The sequence below is a fragment of the Anomaloglossus baeobatrachus genome, chromosome 3 (genome assembly GCF_048569485.1).
Source record: "Anomaloglossus baeobatrachus isolate aAnoBae1 chromosome 3, aAnoBae1.hap1, whole genome shotgun sequence".
Lineage (NCBI taxonomy): Eukaryota > Metazoa > Chordata > Amphibia > Anura > Aromobatidae > Anomaloglossus > Anomaloglossus baeobatrachus.
In genome coordinates, this window is record NC_134355.1 from 110,026,518 (window position 1) to 110,048,804 (window position 22,287).

Genomic DNA, 22,287 nt, shown 5'->3' on the forward strand with positions numbered 1-22,287 from the left:
CTGTTTCTCCATTACCTAGAATTGGAAATTAGCATTTATTTTGATATGCAAATAAGGCTGAAGATCTGAAACCTCTGTCACTCCAGCTCTGTTCCTGACCCAGCGTCGCTGCTTAACAGCTACGTGAGCGCTCCATTGCCTGAAGTTACATAGCATAGATGCTGTCAGTAAGGCTATGGACACACAGGCATTTAGCACCGATGCAAGAGCATTGGATATGTTAGGCTAATGACCACCGTCTCCCACTCTGCTGCGAGTGCAAGCAGAGTATCATACCACTGTGCTGCAATCCTGTGATCGGATCACAGTTGCGGAGGAGAGGGAGGGACTAATCTCCCTATTTCCTCCATTGTCAGCTGATGCATATATCGCACTGCACTCCGGTGTCATCCGAGTGCAGTGCGATGTTTCTCTCTCCCCATAAACTTGTATTGGTGCGAGTGAAAACTAATCGGATTCCACCCACAGCATGCTGCGACTGTTTTTTCAGTCTGATTAGGGCTGAGTAAAAAAACGCACATGGGAGCGGCCCCATAGAGTAACATTGGTCCGAGTGGAATGCCATCTTTTTTTTACTTTATCGCATTCCACTCACTTCATTTTACTCGCCATGTGTCCTTCCTTAGCAGAAGGCAGTGACATTGGGAAGGGGATAGAGCTGGAGTGACAGAGGCTGTAGATCTTCCATAGTAAGCTTTAGATTCATTTGCATATCAATTCAAACACTGATATCTCAATAACGGAGGAACAGACTGGCCATATAATGATATTGCTGGACTTGTCTTAGAAAGAGCTCCATGTGCATATAAATAATTTGGGGGTTAAAAGCCTACTGACGGATTCCCTTTAAAACAAGAAATTACTCTTGCAATTCTACCTGAATCCTGCTGGCAAACAGTGACCTATGACTGAATCATCCAAAATCTCTGACTGTGGTAGAACTATTGGCCACTTTGATCATGTGACATCAATATTGTGTGATATATATATATTATATTACACCGTATTTTTAATTTTATAAGGCGCACCTGAGATTATAGGGCGGCATGGTGGCTCAGTGGTTAGCACTGCAGTCTTGCAGCGCTGGGGTCCTGGGTTCAAATCCCACCAAGGACACCATCTGCAAGGAGTTTGTATGTTCTCCCCGTGTTTGCGTGGGTTTCCTCCGGGTTCTCCGGTTTCCTCCCACACTCCAAAGACATACAGATAGGGACTCTAGATTGTGAGCCCCAATAGGGACAGTGTTGCCAATGTATGTAAAGCGCTGTGGAATTAATAGCGCTATATAAATGAATAAAATTATTATCATTATTATTATTATTATTAGACGCACCCCAAATTTGGAGGGAAAAGAAAGTAAAAAAAAAAATATGGGGTCCGTTTTATAATCTGGTGGTGTCTTACCAGGGAAAGGGGGCAGCAGCGGAGCGGGGGTCACAGAATGCAGGAGCGATACTGGAGTACTGCGATACTGCGAATGGTACAGAGGGGGGCCCAGATACTCACTGCAGCGCTGCCCTGTGTGGGGCTGTTGACGCGGCTCTGCTGTGCAGGGCCGGTGACGCCGCTCTGCTCTGTGCAGGGCCGGCGGCACCACTCTGCTCTGTGCGGGGCCAGTGACGTGGCTGGGGGGGGTGGTGAGTCACCGGACATTCTGAAGATGTTGGCGGTCAGCGGTGAGCGCTTCAAATAATGGCGGCCGGAGTTGGCGTGTGCGCAGATGAGAGCTTGAGCTGAGAGCTCAATCTACGCACGCGCTGACCCTAGGCGCCATTATTTGAAACCCTGACTGCCGATATCTTCAGAATGCCTGCCCGCTGCACAGAGCAGCCGAAGCGCCGAGCAGAACGGTGCAGCCGAAGTGCCGAGCAGAACGGTGCAGCCGAAGTGCCGAGCAGAACGGTGCAGCCGAAGTGCCGAGCAGAACGGTGCAGCCGAAGTGCCGAGCAGAACGGTGCAGCCGAAGTGCCGAGCAGAACGGTGCAGCCGAAGTGCCGAGCAGAACACTATCGGTGTTCCGGGAGCTATTTTTCAACATATTAGGCTGTATGTTACTCATGGTACTCTGAGCAGCCTGCATTGCCTAATTGTGTTACCATGGTCTGCAGCGTTTCCAGACTTGTCTTCCATTAACATTCCTCAAACAACATTGAAAGCCTCATTGGTGGCTATCAAGGTGTGTAAATGAGGGGTTTCCGGGCGTGGTGTTCATACTCGATTCTGAATACTTAGAGATGCTTGGAAAATTTAATTTCTGTTTTTCATCATTTGCATATACCGTATTTTTCGGATTATAAGACGCGCTTTTCCTTCCAAAAATTTGGGAGGAAAATGAGGGGTGCGTCTTAAAATCCGAATGTAGCTTACCGGGGGGTGGTGGAGAGGACTCGGCGGCGGGCCGCCCTGCTCTGCGAGGCTCTTGTGTGGCAGCAGGCGGCCCGGATTATTCTGAAGATGTCGGTGGTAAGGGCTTTCAAATCACTCAGAGTATGCGCATGCGCAGATGGCTCAAGTTCTCATCTGCGCACGCGCCGACTGTGGCCGTCATTTCTTTGAAGTACTCACCGCCGACATCTTCAGAATGGTAGTGCATCACCGCCCACAGCGAGCACCAGGATCGTGCAGCGACGGAGGCCCCAGCATCCTGCAGTATTCTTTGCTGCTATAAACGGATTACACTCAACAGCAAGTTAGACAGAAGGGAGACATTTAGTGGCGGAAACTGTGGAATGATTTTTCAGAAATAGTTTTGGTAAAATACTGTGCAGTTTTGTTAGTTATTGCATCGGACCTCGAATCCGCATAGGATTATTGAAATGACAGTGACCATGTAATGTTATTATTCACGTGCTGAAAATTCCTTTAAAATATTGTTAGAGAGAGAGAAAGAGAGAGAGAGAGGAGAAGGGGAGACCTCCTCGACAGTTTTTTTTTGTTTTACATTTTCTTGTTTGTAACCGTATTCTCTTTCTTTGATTAGGTTTTATCCACCGTTACTTTTGACTCCATCGAGTCCAGTCTGAAAGCTGATCACATTACTACAGCGTTAAGGTATGTTCTAGTTTTCCTATTAGGGTGTACAGAATTAGAGACATATGGCTGCTTACTTCTGATATCAGCATTTCTTGGGTCAGCAGGTTGTTTCCTATTTCAGCTTTGACTTTTTACATCAAAGGAGCGGAACTGCAGCCAAACACAACCCATGGTTTTACCTTATAGTGTACTGGAAAACATTCAAAGTGTGGTGAAATTGCAAAATAAAGTGCAATTGCCCGATCGGTTTTGGGATATTTTATTTCTCATGTTCACTATAGGGTATAAATGACGTATCTGTGTGATGCCTCAGGTAGGTAAAAGTTTGTATATACCAAACATGTATACTTTTACTTTTATCTAAGGGGTTAAAAAAATGCAAAAGTTTGTCCAAAAAGAGAGTAGTGCTTTTTGTGCCATGTTTTTCTACCATTTTTTGTGCAGATGCACCGCCTTCATTGCCTGTTATTGCATTTTCAAAAAAATTTTGCGGCGACCAAACAATGTAATTTTTGTCTTTCCACTCCGTGTACCGTTCAAATTGATTGATTTTATATTTTGATAAATTGGCCATTTCTGAATGCGACAATATCAATGTGTATTTTTTTTTTTTTTTTTTTTTTTTTAACCATTTTATTTTCAGCGGAGCGAATGGGGGTGATTTGAACTTTAACCCCTTAACGAACCTTGACGTACTGGGTACGTCCTGGTGACATAGTGCTAAACGGCCCATGACGTACCCAGTACGTCATGGCGAAATCGCGGTCCCGGAGCCCCGGTGAGTGCAATCGGTGCACACAAACCTTAGATTCGGGAAGGAGGGGACCTCTGCCTGACCTCAGGAGGGGTGGTGCCTCCTCCCTGGACCTATGGAGGCTGTGATTGGCTGAGCGGCGTTCGTCAGCCAATGACAGCCACTGTAATGTTTCAGCCATTGAAAATAGTTGAAACATTGAATTCCAGCCCTGATCAGAGCAGCTGTAGCTCTGATCATTGGTTGGGTGATGGGTGCTTCACCCGCCCCCAGCTCTGATTGGAGAGATCGGCCTTGTGACCGATCTCTCCAATCACCGTGGATCTGGGGCCGGAGACCACTCCCCTCAGCTTTACTCAGTCCGTGGAAGCCGAGGGGAGCGATCTCTGCAAGTGCCCTGGTAAGTCTCTGACCCCCCAATCGGCCGCCCCTGCCCCCGATCCCTCGATCCGCTGCCGCCGATCTCCTACAGCCGCCTCCATCTGCCACCGCTCTCCCCCATCAGCCGCTGCCCCCCTCCGTGAGCTGCTGCGCGCGCTCTCCCATGCTCATCTCCCACCCCTCCACCATCTCCCACCCCTCCACCATCTCCCACCCCCCCCCGATCTGCTGCCCGCCCTCCGTGAGCTGCTGCGCGCTCTCTACCATGCTCATCTGCTGCCCCCTCCACAATCTCCCACCCCCCCGATCTGCTGCCCCCTCCCCCATCTCACCTTCCTGATCTGCTGCCCACCCTCTCCCATGCTCATCTACTGCCCCCTCCCCCATCTCACCTTCCCGATCTGCTGCCCTCTCCACCAGCTCTCACCCTGATCTGCTGCCCGCCCTCTCCCATCCTCCGCCGCTCCTCCATCCACCGCGCCCTCTCCCATCCTCTGCCGCGCCCTCTCCCATCCTCTGCCGCGCCCTCTCCCATCCTCTGCCGCGCCCTCTCCCATCCTCTGCCGCGCCCTCTCCCATCCTCTGCCGCGCCCTCTCCCATCCTCTGCCGCGCCCTCTCCCATCCTCTGCCGCGCCCTCTCCCATCCTCCCTCCATCTTTTTTTCCATCCCACCTAGTCCCCCCCTTTTTGCAGCACATCCGTGTGTGCATTCTGATTTTTTTTCTGTAAACTAAGAATGAAATACAAATAAACTTAGTTTAGGGCCAGTAAAATTATACTGTAGTAATCGGCAACTACAGTATTTTTTACTGAATATTGTAAGGGTCAGCCCAGTGCCACACATGAGAGCGATGCACAAGTCTCACATCGCATCATCTGGCACGGTCGCTCTCTTCCAGACAGGAGTGTGCGGCTGTGCCGGATGATGCGATGCGAGATTCGTGCATCGCTCTCACGTGTGGCACTTGCCATAGTGTCAGTTGCAGGCGCTCATTATTTTATTTTTTTTACTGACGTCCGTATTTTTTATTTTGCCAAACTAATTTTTTTCGTATGGGGAGGTCTAGTTTCCAAAATGGGGTCACATGTGGGGGAGCTCCATTGTTTAGGCACCTCAAGGAGTCTCCAAATGCAAAATGGCGTCCGCTAATAATTCCAACGAATTTGAACTTTGAACCCTTCTAACTTCCTAACGGAAAAAAAATTTGTTTCAAAAATTGCGCTGGTGTAAAGTAGACATGTGGGAAATGTTATTTAGTAACTATTTTGTGTGACATATCTCTCAGATTTATGGGCATAAAATTTCAAATTTTGAAAATTTGTGAAATTTTCCAAATTTTTGCCAAATTTCCGAAGTTTTCACAAACACAAAATATATATATATCGGCCTAAATTTACCACTGACATGAAGTACAATATGTCACGAAAAAACAATCTCAGAATCGCCAGGATCCGTTGAAGCGTTCCAGAGTTATAACCTGTCAAAGTGGCACTGGTAAAAATTGCAAAAAATGGCCGGGTGTTTAAGGTGAAAACAGGCTGGGGGCTGAAGGGGTTAAGGGGTGTTTTTTTTTTGTTTGGTTTTTTTTTTTTTTTTTTGTATTTTTAATAACTTTTTTTTCTTCATTTTTTATTTATTTTACTAGTCCCATAGATGACTTTATCACTGCACAGCCTGAGCGTTTGTACATTTCTGTTGATCAGAGCTGCATAGCTCTTATCAGCAGAACTGCAGCGTTCCTATGTGAGCTGCCGCTCTGTCGGCTCTACTAGGAAATACGGCATGGTAGCGTGAGGGATCATCACATGACCCCAAGCTACCATGGCAACCATTGGCTCCCCGTGAACATGTCACGGGACCTCTGATGGTGTTGGGGAACTGTATGATCCCCTCCGCGGGCATTTAAATCGCACTAAGTGGCAAGCAGGCACAGGTGGATCGCAGATCCTCCCGCAGCTTTTAGAAACACGTCTGCTGTTCAAATCAACAGACGTGCGGGGATTACCGCAGGCTCACCGCAGAAACCCGCGGTGATTACCGCTACATGACCAATGATGTACCAGTACGACATTCGTCGTTAGGGGCTTAAGGGAATAAAAATTCAAACTTTAAAAATTGCGACGTTTTAAAAAAAAAAAAATGTTGAACAATTTTTTTATATTTTCATAAATAAAAGCAAAAAATATTGAACAAAATGTGCCACTAAAATAAAGTACAATATGAAAAACATGCTCAGAATCACCGGGATCTGTTGAAGCATTGCAGAGTTCTTGCCGTATAAAGTGACGCTGGTCAGAATTGTAAAACTGGTCATGGTTGGGAAGGGGAAAACAGACTGAGGGCTGAAGGGGTTAAAGGGAACCGGTCAGAAGATTTGGGGCCTATAAGCTGTGGCCACCACCAGTGGGCTCTTATAGCAGCATTATAACATGCTGTATATAAGAGCCCAGGCCGCTGTGTAGGAACGTAAAAATGACTTTATAATACTCACCTAAACGGTCGCTGCAGTGGAGTTGGGTCATATGGGCGTCTCCAGTGCCGGCGCCTCCTCTTTCGGCCATCTTTCTCGTCCTTCTTCTGAAGCCGGGGTGCATGACGCGTCCTACGTCATTCACATTCGCCGGCATTGAGGTCCTGTGCAGGCGCACTTTGATCTGCCCTGAACAGGGCAGATCAAAGAATTGTAATGCTCCAGCGTGGGACCAGTGAGTGTGTATGACGTAGGACGCGTTATGCACACAGGCTTCAGAAAGAGGATGAAGATGGCCGAAAGAAGAGGTGCTGGAACTGGAGAACAGACACACCCATATGACCCAACTCCAACTCCCTTTAAAGGGAACCTGTCATCAGAAATTTAGCTATAAACCTAAAAGTTTCCCCCTCTGCAGCTCCTGGGCTGCATTCTAGCAAGGTTCCTGTACTTTTTGTGGCCCCTTTTAAACCAAATTAAATACTTTATAAACTTGTACCTTTTGCTATGTAAATTTTGTAAATCGTCCATGTAAGCGGGCTCTCTGCTGACCGTTGCTGTTCCTCCAGCAGATTTACGCCTCCCCCCAACGCTGAATTTCACATCTCAGGACGCTGCCCCTGGGCACCCGTGGTCCCGCGCATGCGCTGTGCGACTGTAGCGGGACTGTGCACGTGTGACCGCTGGTGACGATTTGCGCAGGCACGAGCTTATGGGCGGCGCTGTGAGTGTCATCAGCAAGTGCCGCCCATAACCTCGTGACCGTACTTTCCCCTATTCCTCCAGCGTTCTGCGCAAGCGCTTGCTGGCCAGATGACCCGACATCACCTCTTTCCCATCTTGCCCTGCTGCAGGGTAAGATGGGAAGGAGGTGACGTCGGGTTATTTGGCCGGCGAGCGCTTGTGCAGAACGCTGGAGGCAGTGGGGGAAAGCGCATCCACGAGATTATGGGCGGGCACTTGCGATGCAATCACAGCGCCGCCCATAATCTCGTGCTTGTGACACACGTCACCAGCGATCCTGGCGTGGGCAGCACCTCGGGCGCAGTGGGCGGCGTCCTGATGGATGAAATGGAGCGTGGGGGGACGGCGTCAATGTGCAGGAGGAACAGCAACGGTCAGCAGAGAGCCCGCTCCCATGGACGATTTACAAAATTTACATAGCAAAAGGTACAAGTTTATAAAGTATTTAATTTGGTTAAAAGTGGCCACAAAAAGTACAGGAACCTTCCTAGAATGCAGCCCAGGAGCTGCAGAGGGGGGAAACTTTTAGGTTTATAGCTACATTTCTGATGACTGGTTCCCTTTAAGGTATGATCAGAGACTCGAATATAAAGTATGTACTTCTGAGATGAAGCCTTTGGCTCTTTTGCCAGAAAATGAATTTTATCTGAACTGAAATTCTAGATCTGTGTGAGTCTTCTCCCTTTCTCCAGTAGGACTGATTATAATGAGATGATGCTGGATAGCGGCACACGGTGACAAATCTCGTAGTCACACATCTGACATTTAAATTGCATTGCTCCTGATGTTCCGAGGGTTTAGTAATCACCGGAGATGGGGTGGGTGGATTTGCGCTCTCAGGCTACATTACATGCAGATTGCCTTGTACAGAAGAAAACACTCTGCTGGCTGATATTTTAATTGGACCATGTACATCTATTGTGGTAAAGGAGAAATGCAATTTATTTTTACCTATTTAACATGCTTAATTTTTATTTTTATAGTGGTGTGAAAGACAAAAACTTTATGCTACATTATGAGGTAAGGCCTTAAATTGTGTTTAATACGATCCGTACAACACGCAGTCAATCTGCCATACCAAGGTTAATTATTTGTTACATAGGGCAAACATACTCCATACACCAATTGTCATCCCTCGTAATGTTCACTGGTATCAGATTTGTCATAGACTATTGCCACCTCCGATTTCTCAAGGCGTCATCTGTAGAAATATAACATTATTATATAAAATGGAGAGTTATTATTAAAATATAACCTTCAATATTAAAAAAAACATTTAATATTAAAAAAGCACAATCTGGTTCCAATTTTTTAAATCTGATAACTCTGTTGATACCTGCTTATATTTCTGCATGTTACAGACGGGCTGAGAAATGTATTCTATCTAGGTGGGTACTCTTATACAATCCTGTTAATTCACTTGTGTACTTTTCAGTTTGGAGGTACCCAGTTCTGGGTTTTAAAATAAAATATTAAAGGTTATATTTAACGATACCTCTCCATGCTGTATTATACTATAAGTTAAGAGTCTGAGATATCTGACCAGTTTTGGTCAATACCCTTTGCTGAGAAATAAAAGGTGGCAACACAAATTTCTTTATCGTTCCTTTGGGAGACCCAGACCATGGGTGTTTAGCTTCTGCCTCCGGAGGACACACAAAGTACTACACTTAAAAGTGTAGCTCCTCCCTCTGAGCTTATACACCCCCTGGTAGCCAGTCCTAGCCAGTTTTATTGCTTTGTGTCAGGAGGCATACATCCACACATGCATTCTCATCTCATTTGTTTGACTTTTGGAAAGAGTTTGAAGAAAAGCGGGTCCATGTCTGGACTCCTGGCATGTCCCTTCTCACCCCACTGTGTCGGCGGTGTTGTTAAGGTTGATTTACAAGGCTGCAGCCTTACATGCCGCGCTCCTTCACCATCCCTTCTGGGCTCTGGCTTGAAGTGGGAGCCAGCACGGTCTCCATGCCTGGCAGGAGTCCGGTCTCCATCCACAGCCCCTTGAGGATTCTGTTGGACCGGAGCACTCATCCCCAGGGACATGGCCCTGCGTCTCAGCAGCTAAGTACCTGAGACGTTTATGTTGGGGGTCCCGGTTCTTTATTGTAAGGGGAGAGTATGCTGTATGTGATTGTTTTAACTTTTCCGGCGGGTTCTCTAGCTTTTGCCTGACAACCGAGCCGATGGTGCCTGCTTGTCGGCCTCGCCGCTTAAATTTAGGCCCCGGCTTTGCCGGAGGCCTAGTTTCATTTTCCTGCCCTCGCATGTCACTCATTCAGAGGGACAGGTTCGGCTCCTCCCGGCGGCCGTTCTACACAGGGGAGGGACACTCCCCACTGCTGGGGCGTCCCTCCTTCCCTGCAGGTCTCTACAGCCCTCCAGTTCCCGCTCTTTTATAGGAACGCCCTCTTCTCAGGCAGAGTTCACTCTGCTCTGGGACATACTGCATTCTGCATCTCTACTGAGGTGCTGCGACTGGGGGACCGGGCTTCGGGATCTGGAGGGCACACAACACCGCGCTCAGCGGTCTGGTAAGCCACAGCCGGTCTCCGGTTGTGGACCTCTGTATATTCTCCCTGGGGTTCATTCTCTGCAAAGCCCCCACTCCAGCAGCATGTCTCACACAAGGAGCAAGGCTCCAAAGCTTTATTCTGCATGCACTGCATGTAAGCTCCTGCTGCCTGAGCCGACCACCTATCCACATTGTGATGTCTGCTCTAACTTAGCGGTGCCACAGCCTGGAGTCTCACCCCCAGTGGTCTCTCAGGCTGCTGCTGCACCTGTGATTGAACCCCCGGCCTGGGTAGAGTCCTTTTCTAGGTCCATATCCCAGTCATTTGCTGAGTCCATGGGGCTTTTGTCCAGGACTTTGATGAATATGCATCAGCCCCCCTCACAGGGTGCCTCTAATACTCTTGACAGAGGACTCCTATCCTCTGACCTCCGTCCATCGGAGCTCACGGAGGATTCATCATCTGATCCCAGACCCCGTCCTTCTAAGAGAAGGCGCAGGGTTTCCTCCTCCTCCCCATCCCACGGCTCTGTCTCAAGAGCTGACTCTCAAGATGAGGAGGATGCCCTCACTGGGGGCTCGGAGGCTATGTATCCCATCGATTTCTCTGAGGGTGACTCAGATCTTAGTGATTTGATTGCTTCTATTAATTCTGTGCTGGATCTCAATCCGCCAGTGTCAGAGGAGCAACTCTCTTTGGCAGAAAAACACCAGTTTACCTCGCCTAAGAGAGTAAAGAGTGTGTTCTTTAACCACTCCAGTTTTCAGACCGCTGTGACCAAACCCAGGGCCTGTCCTGACAAACGCTTTCCAAAGCGTGGTTCTGATGACCGGTTTCCATTTCCACCTGAGGTGGTCAAGGAGTGGTCTCACTCCCCAAAGGTAGACCCTCCGGTGTCTAGGCTATCAGCCCGGACCGTTGTGTCGGGGGCTGACGTCACCTCACTTAAGGATTCCACTGACCTTCTGGCCAAATCTGTGTATGAAGCTGCGGGGGCTGCGTTTTCCCCGACTTTTGCAGCAGTGTGGGCTCTCAAAGCCATCTCTGCTTCTCTAGAGGAGATGCATTCCCTCACCAAGGAATTTATGCCTGAGATGGTTACCTTAACTGCTCAGGCTTCAGCTTTTTCATCCTATGCCATGTCTGCCATGCTAGAGGCTGCTCACCGCACTGCGGTGGCTTCAGCTAATTCTCTTGTTATCCGCAGGATTTTGTGGCTTCGAGAGTGGAAGGCAGATGCTTCTTCCAAGAAGTTTCTTGCTGGGCTCCCTTTTGCTGGTTCACGGCTGTTTGGTGAACAGCTGGATGAAATCATTAAAGAAGCTACTGGCGGGAAAAGTTCTTCCATGCCACAAACCAAGACCAGGAAACCCGCCCAGGGTAGGAATCAATCGAGGTTTCGTTCCTTTCGTTCCTCCAACTGGTCATCCTCTAAGCCTTCCGCCTCGTCCGCTAACTCAGCCAAGGATCAGAAATCCAACTGGCGCCCAAAAGCGCGTCCGCAGAAGACCGCAGGAGGTTCTGCCACTAAGGCAGCTTCCTCATGACTCTCGGCCCGCTCCAGCCACGTCCTTAGTCGGTGGCAGGCTCTCCCACTTTGGCGACGCTTGGTTAAAGCAAGTCTCCGATCAGTGGGTGAGAGACATCATATCTCACGGCTACAGGATAGAATTCTCTTCCAGCCCTCCAAACAGATTTTTTCTCTCAACTCCCCCCTGCTCCAAGGCCGCCGCCTTCTCGCAGGCCGTGGCGTCCTTGCAGGCAAACGGAGTGGTTGTCCCAGTTCCCGCTCAGGAACGGTTCAGAGGTTTTTACTCAAATCTCTTCCTAGTTCCAAAAAAGGACGGTACCTACCAGCCCATCCTGGATCTCAAGCTTCTCAACAAGCATGTCCGGGTGCGGCATTTTCGCATGGAGTCTCTGCGATCAGTCATTGCCTCTATGACCCAAGGGGAGTTCCTGGCGTCCATCGACATCAGAGATGCCTATCTACATGTGCCAATCGCAGTGTCACATCAGCGTTGGTTACGTTTTGCGATAGGAGAGGATCATTTCCAATTCGTGGCTCTCCCCTTAGGGTTAGCCACGGCACCTCGGGTATTCACCAAGGTCATGGCGGCAGTGATTGCGGTCCTGCACCTCCACGGGTTAGCAGTGCTTCCTTATCTGGACGACCTTCTGGTCAAGGGTACATCCAGCGCAGACTGTCAGCGGAGTGTTTCGCTCACTCTCTCCACCCTAGCCCAATTCGGGTGGATTGTCAATCTTCCCAAATCCACTCTGACTCCGACCCAGAGTCTCACGTACCTAGGGATGCAGTTCGAGACTTTGCCGGCACTTGTGAAGTTGCCCTTAGACAAACAGCTGTCACTCCGGTTGGCGGTGCGCTCTCTCCTGAGGCCCCTCCGTTATACCCTCAGGCGTCTGATGCAGGTGCTGGGTCAAATGGTGGCCTCCATGGAGGCGGTTCGCTTTGCCCAGTTCCATCTGCGTCCTCTGCAGCTGGACATTCTCCGCTGTTGGGACAAGCGGCCTTCCTCCTTACAGAGGTTAGTGGCTCTGTCGCCACGGACCAGGAGCTCTCTTCAGTGGTGGCTTCGACCCCTCTCCCTGTCCCAAGGGCGCTCCTTCCTGACTCCGTCCTGGGTGATTCTCACCACGGATGCCAGCCTATCCGGCTGGGGAGCGGTACATCTCCACCACAGAGCACAGGGCACTTGGACTCCGTCCGAGTCAGCCCTTTCAATCAATGTGCTGGAAAGCAGAGCTGTGCTTCTAGCTCTCCTAGCCTTTCACCACCTGTTGGCGGGCAGGCACATTCGAGTCCAGTCAGACAACGCGACAGCGGTTGCCTACATCAATCACCAAGGCTGGACACGCAGCCGCCTGCAATGTTGGAGGTCCAACGCATTCTTCAATAGGCGGAGGACTCCAAGTCCACCATATCCGCAGTCCACATCCCTGGCGTAGAAAACTGGGAGGCAGATTATCTCAGCCGTCAATCCGTGGACGGTGGCGAGTGGTCCCTGCACCCGGCAGTGTTTCAATCAATCTGCCGCAAGTGGGGCACTCCGGACGTGGACCTAATGGCATCCCGTCACAACAACAAGGTTCCGGTTTACGTGGCTCGCTCCCACGATCCTCAGGTTTTCGCCGCGGACGCTCTGGTTCAAGACTGGTCCCAGTTTCGTCTGTCCTACGTGTTTTCCCCTCTAGCTCTCTTGCCCAGAGTCCTGCGCAAGATCAGAATGGAGGGCCGTCGAATCATCCTCATTGCACCGGACTGGCCCAGGCGAGCTTGGTATCCGGACCTGCTCCAACTGTCCGTGGAGATGCTGTGGCATCTTCCGGACCGTCCAGACCTGCTCTCGCAAGGTCCGTTTTTCCGCCCGAATTCTGCGGCACTCAAATTGACAGCGTGGCTCTTGAGTCCTGGATTTTGACGGCTTCTGGTATTCCTCCTGAAGTCATCTCCACTATGACTCGGGCCCGTAAGTCTTCCTCCGTCAAGATCTATCACAGGACTTGGAAAATTTTCCTGTCCTGGTGTCGCTCTTCCGGCCATTCTCCTTGGCCATTCTCGTTGCCGACCCTTCTGTCTTTTTTACAGTCCAGTCTGCAGCTAGGACTGTCTTTCAACTCTCTCAAGGGACAAATCTCAGCTCTATCAGTGCTGTTCCAGCGGCGTCTCGCCCGGCTGGCTCAGGTCCGCACCTTCATGCAAGGTGCGTCTCACATCATTCCGCCTTATCGGCGGCCCTTGGATCCCTGGGACCTTAACTTGGTCCTCACGGTATTGCAGAAACCCCCTTTCGAGCCCCTTAGGGAGGTTTCTTTGTATCGTCTTTCTCAAAAGGTGGCCTTTCTAGTTGCCATAACTTCTCTCAGGAGAGTCTCTGATTTGGCTGCGCTCTCCTCGGAGTCACCTTTTTTGGTTTTTCACCAAGACAAGGTAGTTCTCCGTCCGACCCCGGACTTTCTTCCTAAGGTGGTCTCTCCCTTCCACCTTAACCAGGATATTTCCTTGCCTTCCTTCTGTCCGGCCCCTGTTCATCGCTTTGAGAAAGCGCTGCATACTCTAGATCTGGTGCGTGCTCTCCGGATCTATGTGTCTCGCACCGCTGCGCTTAGGCGGTGCACCTCTCTTTTCTTTTTCGCTCCTAATTGGGAGACCCAGACAATTGGGTGTATAGCTACTGCCTCCGGAGGCCGCACAAAGTACTACACTTAAAAGTGTAAGGCCCCTCCCCTTCTGGCTATACACCTCCCCGTGGGAGCACGGGTCCTTCAGTTTTTTGCTTTGTGCGAAGGAGGTCAGACACGCACGCATAGCTCCACTGTTTAGTCAGCAGCAGCTGCTGACTATGTCGGATGGAAGTAAAGAGGACCCATACAAGGGTCCCCAGCATGCTCCCTTCTCACCCCACTTTCTGTCGGTGGTGCTTGTTAAGGTTGAGGTACCCATTGCGGGTACGGAGGCTGGAGCCCACATGCTGATTCCTTCCCCATCCCCATTAGGGCTCTGGGCGAAGTGGGATTTTACCGGTCTCCAGGCACAGAGACCGTGCTCCATCCGCAGCCCCTGGAGAAGCCGCTGGATATGGAGCTGAGTATCGTCAGGGACATGGCCCTGCTCCGTCAAGGTACTCTGTGTCCCCGTGCATACGCGCGCACACCGCAGCATTGCTGGGTGTGTTAGTGCGCCGGGGACAACAGCGCTGCTGCGCTTGTGCCATTTCCTCACTTCAGCTTAGCTGAGTGGGTAGACTCAGGGAGAACGGTCGCGCCGGCCGCTGGGACTGCGACGCGGCTGGGACTTGTGGTGCGCCGGGGACTTCCGCGCTGGCCGTGCATATATCACGGCCGCGCTTATTACTACAGTCCCCGGCTTTTGCGGCCTAGTTCGTTCGTTCCCGCCTCCGCACCTGCCAGTCAGGAGGAGGGCGGGACGCTGTACAGAGCATCAGCGCTGAGGGCTGGAGTCGTTTTTACATACTCCAGCCCTCACACCAGGCACAGTAGGACGCAGTTTCCCGCTCTTTGTTTGTGGCACGCCCACGGTCCGCCCCTCTTCACAGAACGCCGGCAGCCATTCCTGCCTGCACGCTGAGCTGCAGAGGGGAGACGGGGAGACCCAGACACGGGATTCTACGGCCTCATACCCGCTGTTCAGCGGGCGGTAAGCAGCCCTCAAGGGCTCACCCCCACTTGTGCCGTTTGTATACTGAGTATTTTGTGTTGCAAATACTTTGTACTGTGCGGTCGCTGGTGATTCTCGGCTATATACCCTCCTAGATTACAAGGAGGCAACAGCATGTCGTCCGCAAAACGCAAGGGTGCCAAGGCACAGACATTATATGCTGACTGTACCGCATGTGGGGCTGCTCTACCGGCAGGTTCCACTGAACCCCATTGTGTGCAGTGCTCGGCCCCTGTGCAACTTGCACAGCCGGGGCCTCTGCTGGACGTGACCCAGGGTGTACCACCTGTGAATGCTGTCCAGGTGACAGGAACGGAGTTTGCAGCTTTTGCTGACAGATTGTCTATGACCATGTCAAGGATTCTTGAAACATTGCAGTCTAGACCAGTAACTCAGACCATGGACACTGTGGCATCATTGCTCCCTGGTCCCCCTCAGCTGGAACACTTCCAAGCTCCGGGGGTGTCACATGCACCCCAGGGTGACGATTCTGACTCGGACGACAGTCCCAGACAACCTAAGCGGGCTCGTTATGAGGGGCCCTCAACTTCGTCTCACTGGTCAGGGTCCCAGCGGGACGGATCTATGGGTGATGAGGCGGATGTAACTGATCAAGATTCTGATCCTGGGTCCGCCCTCAATCTGGATACACCGGATGGTGACGCCATAGTGAATGATCTTATAGCGTCCATCAATAGGATGTTAGATATTTCTCCGCCAGCTCCTACTCAGGAGGAGGCAGCTTCACAGCAGGAGAAATTCCATTTCAGATACCCCAAGCGTAAATTAAGCACTTTTCTGGACCACGCTGACTTTAGAGATGCAATCCAGAAACACCACGCTTATCCTGAGAAGCGGTTTTCTAAACGGCTTAAAGATACACGCTATCCTTTTCCCCCTGACGTGGTCAAGGGTTGGACCCAGTGTCCCAAGGTGGACCCTCCAATCTCCAGGCTTGCAGCTAGATCCTTAGTTGCAGTAGAAGATGGAGCGGCACTTAAAGATGCCACTGACAGGCAGATGGAGCTCTGGCTGAAATCCATCTATGAAGCTATTGGAGCGTCGTTGGCGCCAGCTTTCGCAGCCGTATGGGCACTCCAAGCTATTTCAGCTGGGCTTATACAGGTCGACTCGGTCACACGTACATCTGACCCGCAGGTGGCACCATTGACCTCTCAAATGTCTGCATTCGCGTCTTACGCGATTAATGCTGTCCTGGACTCTACGAGCCGTACGGCGGTGGCGTCAGCCAACTCCGTGGTTTTGCGCAGAGCCCTGTGGTTGAGAGAATGGAAAGCAGATTCTGCTTCCAAGAAGTGCTTAACCAGTTTGCCCTTTTCTCGTGACCGATTGTTTGGGGAGCGTTTGGATGAAATCATTAAACACTCCAAGGGTAAGGACTCATCCTTACCTCAACACAGACAAAACAAGCCCCAACAAAGGAGGGGTCAGTCTGGTTTTCGGTCCTTTCGAGGCTCAGGCAGGTCCCAATTCTCCTCGTCCAAGAGGACTCAAAAGGATCAGAGAGGCTCAGATTCTTGGCGGACGCAGTCACGCCCAAAAGAGACAGCAGGAAGAACCGTTACCAAGACGGCTTCCTCATGACTTTCAGCCTCCTCTCTCCGCATCCTCGGTCGGTGGCAGGCTCTCCCGCCTTGGCGGCATTTGGCTGTCACAGGTCAAAGACCGTGGGGTGAGGGACATTCTGTCTCACGGGTACAGGATAGAATTCGTCTCTCGTCCTCCAACTCGTTTCTTCAGAACTTCCCCACCGCCCGACCGAGCCGATGCTCTGCTGCAGGCGGTGACCGCTCTAAAGGCGGAAGGAGTGGTGACTTCCGTTCCTCTTCAGGAACAAGGTCACTGTTTTTACTCCAATCTGTTTGTGGTGCCAAAGAAGGACGGGTCCTTTCGGCCCGTCCTGGATCTAAAGTTGCTCAACAAACATGTAAAAACCAGGAGGTTCCGGATGGAATCTCTCCGCTCCGTCATAGCCTCAATGTCTCAAGGAGATTTCTTAGCATCAATAGAGGCACCCTCTCAAGAGGCACGCCAACACAGCCTGAACGTGGCACTGAAGACTCTCCAGAGTTTCGGGTGGATTATCAACTTTTCAAAGTCAAATCTAACCCCGACCCAATCACTAACATATCTTGGCATGGAGTTTCATACTCTCTCAGCGATAGTGAAGCTTCCACTGGACAAGCAGTGCTCTCTGCAGACAGGGGTGCAATCTCTCCTGCAGAACCAGTCCCACTCCTTGAGGCGCCTCCTGCATTTCCTAGGGAAGATGGTGGCAGCAATGGAAGCAGTCCCTTTCGCGCAGTTTCATCTGCGCCCTCTACAATGGGACATTCTCCGCCAATGGGACGGGAAGTCGACGTCCCTCGACAGGGATGTCTACCTCTCTCAGGCAACCAAGGACTCTCTCCGTTGGTGGCTTCTTCCCACCTCATTGTCAAAAGGAAAGTCGTTCCTACCCCCATCCTGGGCGGTGGTCACGACAGATGCGAGCCTATCAGGGTGGGGAGCAGTGTTTCTTCACCACAGGGCTCAGGGTACGTGGACTCAGAGAGAGTCCACCCTTCAGATCAATGTTCTGGAAATCAGAGCAGTCTATCTTGCTCTGCGAGCCTTCCAGCAGTGGCTGGAGGGCAAGCAGATCCGGATTCAGTCGGACAATTCCACAGCGGTGGCGTACATCAACCACCAAGGGGGAACACGCAGTCGACAAGCCTTTCAAGAAGTCCGGCGGATTCTGACGTGGGTGGAAAACACAGCATCCACCATATCCGCAGTTCACATCCCAGGCGTGGAAAACTGGGAAGCAGACTTTCTCAGTCGCCAGGGCATGGACGCAGGGGAATGGTCCCTTCACCCGGACGTGTTTCAGGAGATCTGTCGCCGCTGGGGGATGCCGGACGTCGACCTGATGGCGTCACGGCACAACAACAAGGTCCCGGTTTTCATGGCACGGTCTCACGATCACCGAGCTCTGGCGGCAGACGCCTTAGTTCAGGATTGGTCGCAGTTCCGACTACCTTATGTGTTCCCACCTCTGGCATTGTTGCCCAGAGTGCTCCGCAAAATCAGGTCCGACTGCCGTTGCGCCATTCTCGTCGCTCCAGACTGGCCAAGGAGGTCGTGGTACCCGGATCTGTGGCATCTCACGGTAGGACAACCGTGGGCGCTACCAGGCCGTCCAGACTTGCTGTCTCAAGGGCCGTTTTTCCATCTGAATTCTGCGGCCCTGAACCTGACTGTGTGGCCATTGAGTCCTGGATCCTAGGGACCTCAGGTTTATCTCATGATGTTGTTGCCACCATGAGACAGGCTAGGAAACCATCCTCCGCCAAGATCTACCACAGAACGTGGAAGATATTCTTATCTTGGTGCTCTGCTCAGGGAGTTTCTCCCTGGCCATTTGCATTACCTATTTTTCTTTTCTTCCTGCAGTCTGGGTTGGAAAAAGGTTTGTCGCTTAGCTCCCTTAAAGGACAAGTCTCTGCGCTATCCGTATTCTTTCAGAAGCGCCTGGCGCGACTTCCTAAGGTACGCACGTTCCTGCAAGGGGTTTGTCATATCATTCCCCCTTACAGGCGGCCATTGGAACCCTGGGATCTGAACAAGGTTCTGATTGCTCTCCAGAAGCCACCTTTCGAGCCTATGAAGGAGATTTCCTTTTCTCGGCTTTCACAGAAAGTGGCTTTTCTGGTGGCGGTCACGTCTCTTCGGAGAGTGTCAGAGCTGGCGGCGTTATCTTGCAAATCTCCCTTCCTGGTGTTTCACCAAGACAAGGTAGTACTGCGTCCAATTCCAGAGTTTCTTCCCAAGGTGGTATCTTCCTTTCATCTCAATCAGGATATCACTTTACCATCTTTGTGTCCGCATCCAGTTCACCATTTTGAAAAGGGTTTACATCTGTTGGACCTGGTGAGAGCACTCAGGATCTACATTTCCCGCACGGCGTCTCTGCGCCGTTCGGATGCACTCTTTATCCTGGTCGCTGGTCAGCATAAAGGGTCGCAAGCTTCCAAATCCACCCTTGCGCGGTGGATCAAGGAACCAATTCTTCACGCCTACCGTTCTGCTGGGCTTCCGACTCCTTCTGGACTGAAGGCCCATTCTACCAGAGCCGTGGGTGCGTCCTGGGCATTACGGCATCAGGCTACGGCTCAGCAGGTGTGCCAGGCGGCTACCTGGTAGAGTCTGCACACTTTCACCAAGCATTATCAGGTGCATACCTACGCTTCGGCGGATGCCAGCCTAGGTAGACAAGTCCTGCAGGCGGCGGTGGCCCACCTGTAAGAAAGGGCTGCCTGACAGCCCGATCGCGAGGTATTATTTTACCCACCCAGGGACTGCTTTTGGACGTCCCAATTGTCTGGGTCTCCCAATTAGGAGCGAAAAAGAAGGGAATTTTGTTTACTTACCGTAAATTCCTTTTCTTCTAGCTCCAATTGGGAGACCCAGCACCCGCCCTGTTTTTCTGAGGGTATTTGTTTTTCGGGTGCACATGTTGTTCATGTTAATAACTTACGTTCTCCGATATTGTTTATCGGATTGAATTTGTTTTTGAAACAGTTATTGGCTTTCCTCCTTCTTGCTTTTGCACTAAAACTGAAGGACCCGTGCTCCCACGGGGGGGTGTATAGCCAGAAGGGGAGGGGCCTTACACTTTTAAGTGTAGTACTTTGTGCGGCCTCCGGAGGCAGTAGCTATACACCCAATTGTCTGGGTCTCCCAATTGGAGCTAGAAGAAAAGGAATTTACGGTAAGTAAACAAAATTCCCTTCTTTGTGCTAACCACAGGGCGGCGCAAGGGTCTCTCTGCTTCTAAGCCGACCTTGGCCCGTTGGATTAGATCGACCATTTCGGACGCCTACCAGAGTACTCAGGTGCCTCCCCCGCCGGGGATCAAAGCACACTCGACCAGAGCTGTTGGTGCCTCTTGGGTTTTTAGGCACCAGGCTACGGCTCAACAAGTCTGTCAGGCTGCCACTTGGACTAGCCTGCATACCTTTTTGAAGCACTACCAAGTGCATGCGCATGCTTCGGCAGATGCGAGCTTGGGCAGACGCATCCTTCAGGCGGCTGTCGCCCACTTGTGAAGTTAGGATCCGCCTACTTCTTAGTTTTTTCTGTTTATTCCCACCCAGGGACAGCTTTGGAACGTCCCATGGTCTGGGTCTCCCAAAGGAACGATAAAGAAAAAGAGAATTTTGTTACTTACCATAAATTCTTTTTCTTATAGTTCCGTATTGGCAGACCCAGCTCCCTCCCTGTTGCCTGTTGGCAATTTTCTTGTTCCGTGTGTTATCACCGGCTGTTGTCGTGGACAGAGTCTTCGGTTGTTCCGGTTCTTACTCGGTTCTACTTGTGGGTGGCTATTCTCCTTCAGCTTTTGCACTAAACTGGCTAGGACTGGCTACCAGGGGGTGTATAAGCTCAGAGGGAGGAGCTACACTTTTAAGTGTAGTACTTTGTGTGTCCTCCGGAGGCAGAAGCTAAACACCCATGGTCTGGGTCTCCCAATACGGAACTATAAGAAAAAGAATTTACGGTAAGTAACAAAATTCTCTTTTTTTGCCCTGGTTGTACCATAGTATTTGCCCCATTGTCCTTCATTGCAGGCTAACCCATCCCAATAATGCCCATTCTGTCCATGTTATACACTACTCACAAAAAATTAAGGATATTTGGCTTTTGGGTGAAATAAGATCTTGGGTACAGAGCTACGGCCTCTACATGTTGACTCAGCTGATCCTATAGGTTTTCTGTAGGATTCAGGTCTAGAGAAAGTGCAGACCACTCCATTTGAGGTCCCTCAGTCTCCACTGCCATTCCCTAATGATGTGACCTTAATGAGCTGGAGCAGTCGTGCACGAAGATATTATTAGACCTGTGTTGTTCATGCAGAGGCACAATGACTGGATTAATGATGTTACTGAAGTAGTAGGGGCTTGTCACTGTTATATTTACAAAGTGTAGGGCCGTTGTGTATTGACCAGGGCTGTGGAATCGGAGTCGTGGAGTCTGAGTCGGAGCTCATTTTGGTGGAGTCGGTATAAAATGCACCGACTCCGACTCCTAAAATATATAATAAATTGGGGACAGTAGTGCAATGCAGAATGTGCTGAATATTTTACTAAATAATATTTAGTATAATGCTTATATTTAAGTGAAAAATGTATTGTAGTACAATGTGAACATTAGACATTTAATTTTTTTTTTTGATACAAGAATCAAGATATTTGGATAGAACATAAAATATATTTATTGGAATACAATTTTAGAACACAAAAAACTAATAAATTGTAAATATGTAATACAATGTTTATATATATATATATATATATATATATATATATATATATATATATATATATATATATATATATATATATATATATATATCATTGTATTACATATTTACAATTTATTAGTTTTTTGTGTTCTAAAATTGTATTCCAATAAATTATATTTTATGTTCTATCCAAATATCTTGATTATTGTATATATAGTTACTAAGGTTGAAAAAAGACCTAGGTCCATGCAGTTCAACTTTCCTCCACCAGTTCTACATTTGGTCACAAAGTCATTTATAACCAACAATGTTGTGTGTACTGAGGAAATCCTAAAAAATATTAAATGTCTGATGTTCACATACACATGTTCATGTATTACAATAAATTTTTCACCTAACTATAAGCAATATATGTAGGAGTCTGAGTCGGTGCAAGAGAAATTGAGGAGTCGGAGTCGAAAGTTTGGTTTACCGACTCCACAGCTCTGGTATTGACGAGATACACTAACGCCACCACCAAAGGCTTGTCTGGTGACAACAGTGGCTGATGCATAGCGCTCTCCTTGACATCTCCAACATCATTGGTGGCCATCATTAATGCTCAGTATGAATTGACTTTCATCAGTAAACAGCGCTGAGGTCCAATAGTTCAGATGGTCCAGCAAGACAATCATACCTGTGCCTGGTGGTGAGGTCAGGTTCCCTTGCAGGTCATCTAGCAGACTACGCTGATTTAAACAGTTTTGAATGGTCTGATAGGACACGTGAGGTGCCTCTCACCTCCCTTAAATCTGCCTGGAGTTGTGTAGCATTCATTATCCGGTTCAGAAGGGCATTGTTCATAATGAAGAGGTATTTGCCTTTCTGTGATTCCGTGTTG

The 22,287-nt window shown here is 49.9% G+C and overlaps 1 protein-coding gene across 1 annotated transcript in view; it reads left to right on the forward strand.

Annotated features, from left to right (window-relative positions):
• PNPT1 (polyribonucleotide nucleotidyltransferase 1) overlaps window positions 1-22,287 on the forward strand; it is a 233,576-nt gene that overhangs the window by 132,038 nt on the left and 79,251 nt on the right. Inside the window, exons 14-15 of the mRNA XM_075338095.1 lie at window positions 2,981-3,051; window positions 8,368-8,404. Coding sequence (XP_075194210.1) covers window positions 2,981-3,051; window positions 8,368-8,404 — 108 coding nt within the window. The remainder of the gene's footprint in view (window positions 1-2,980; window positions 3,052-8,367; window positions 8,405-22,287) is intronic.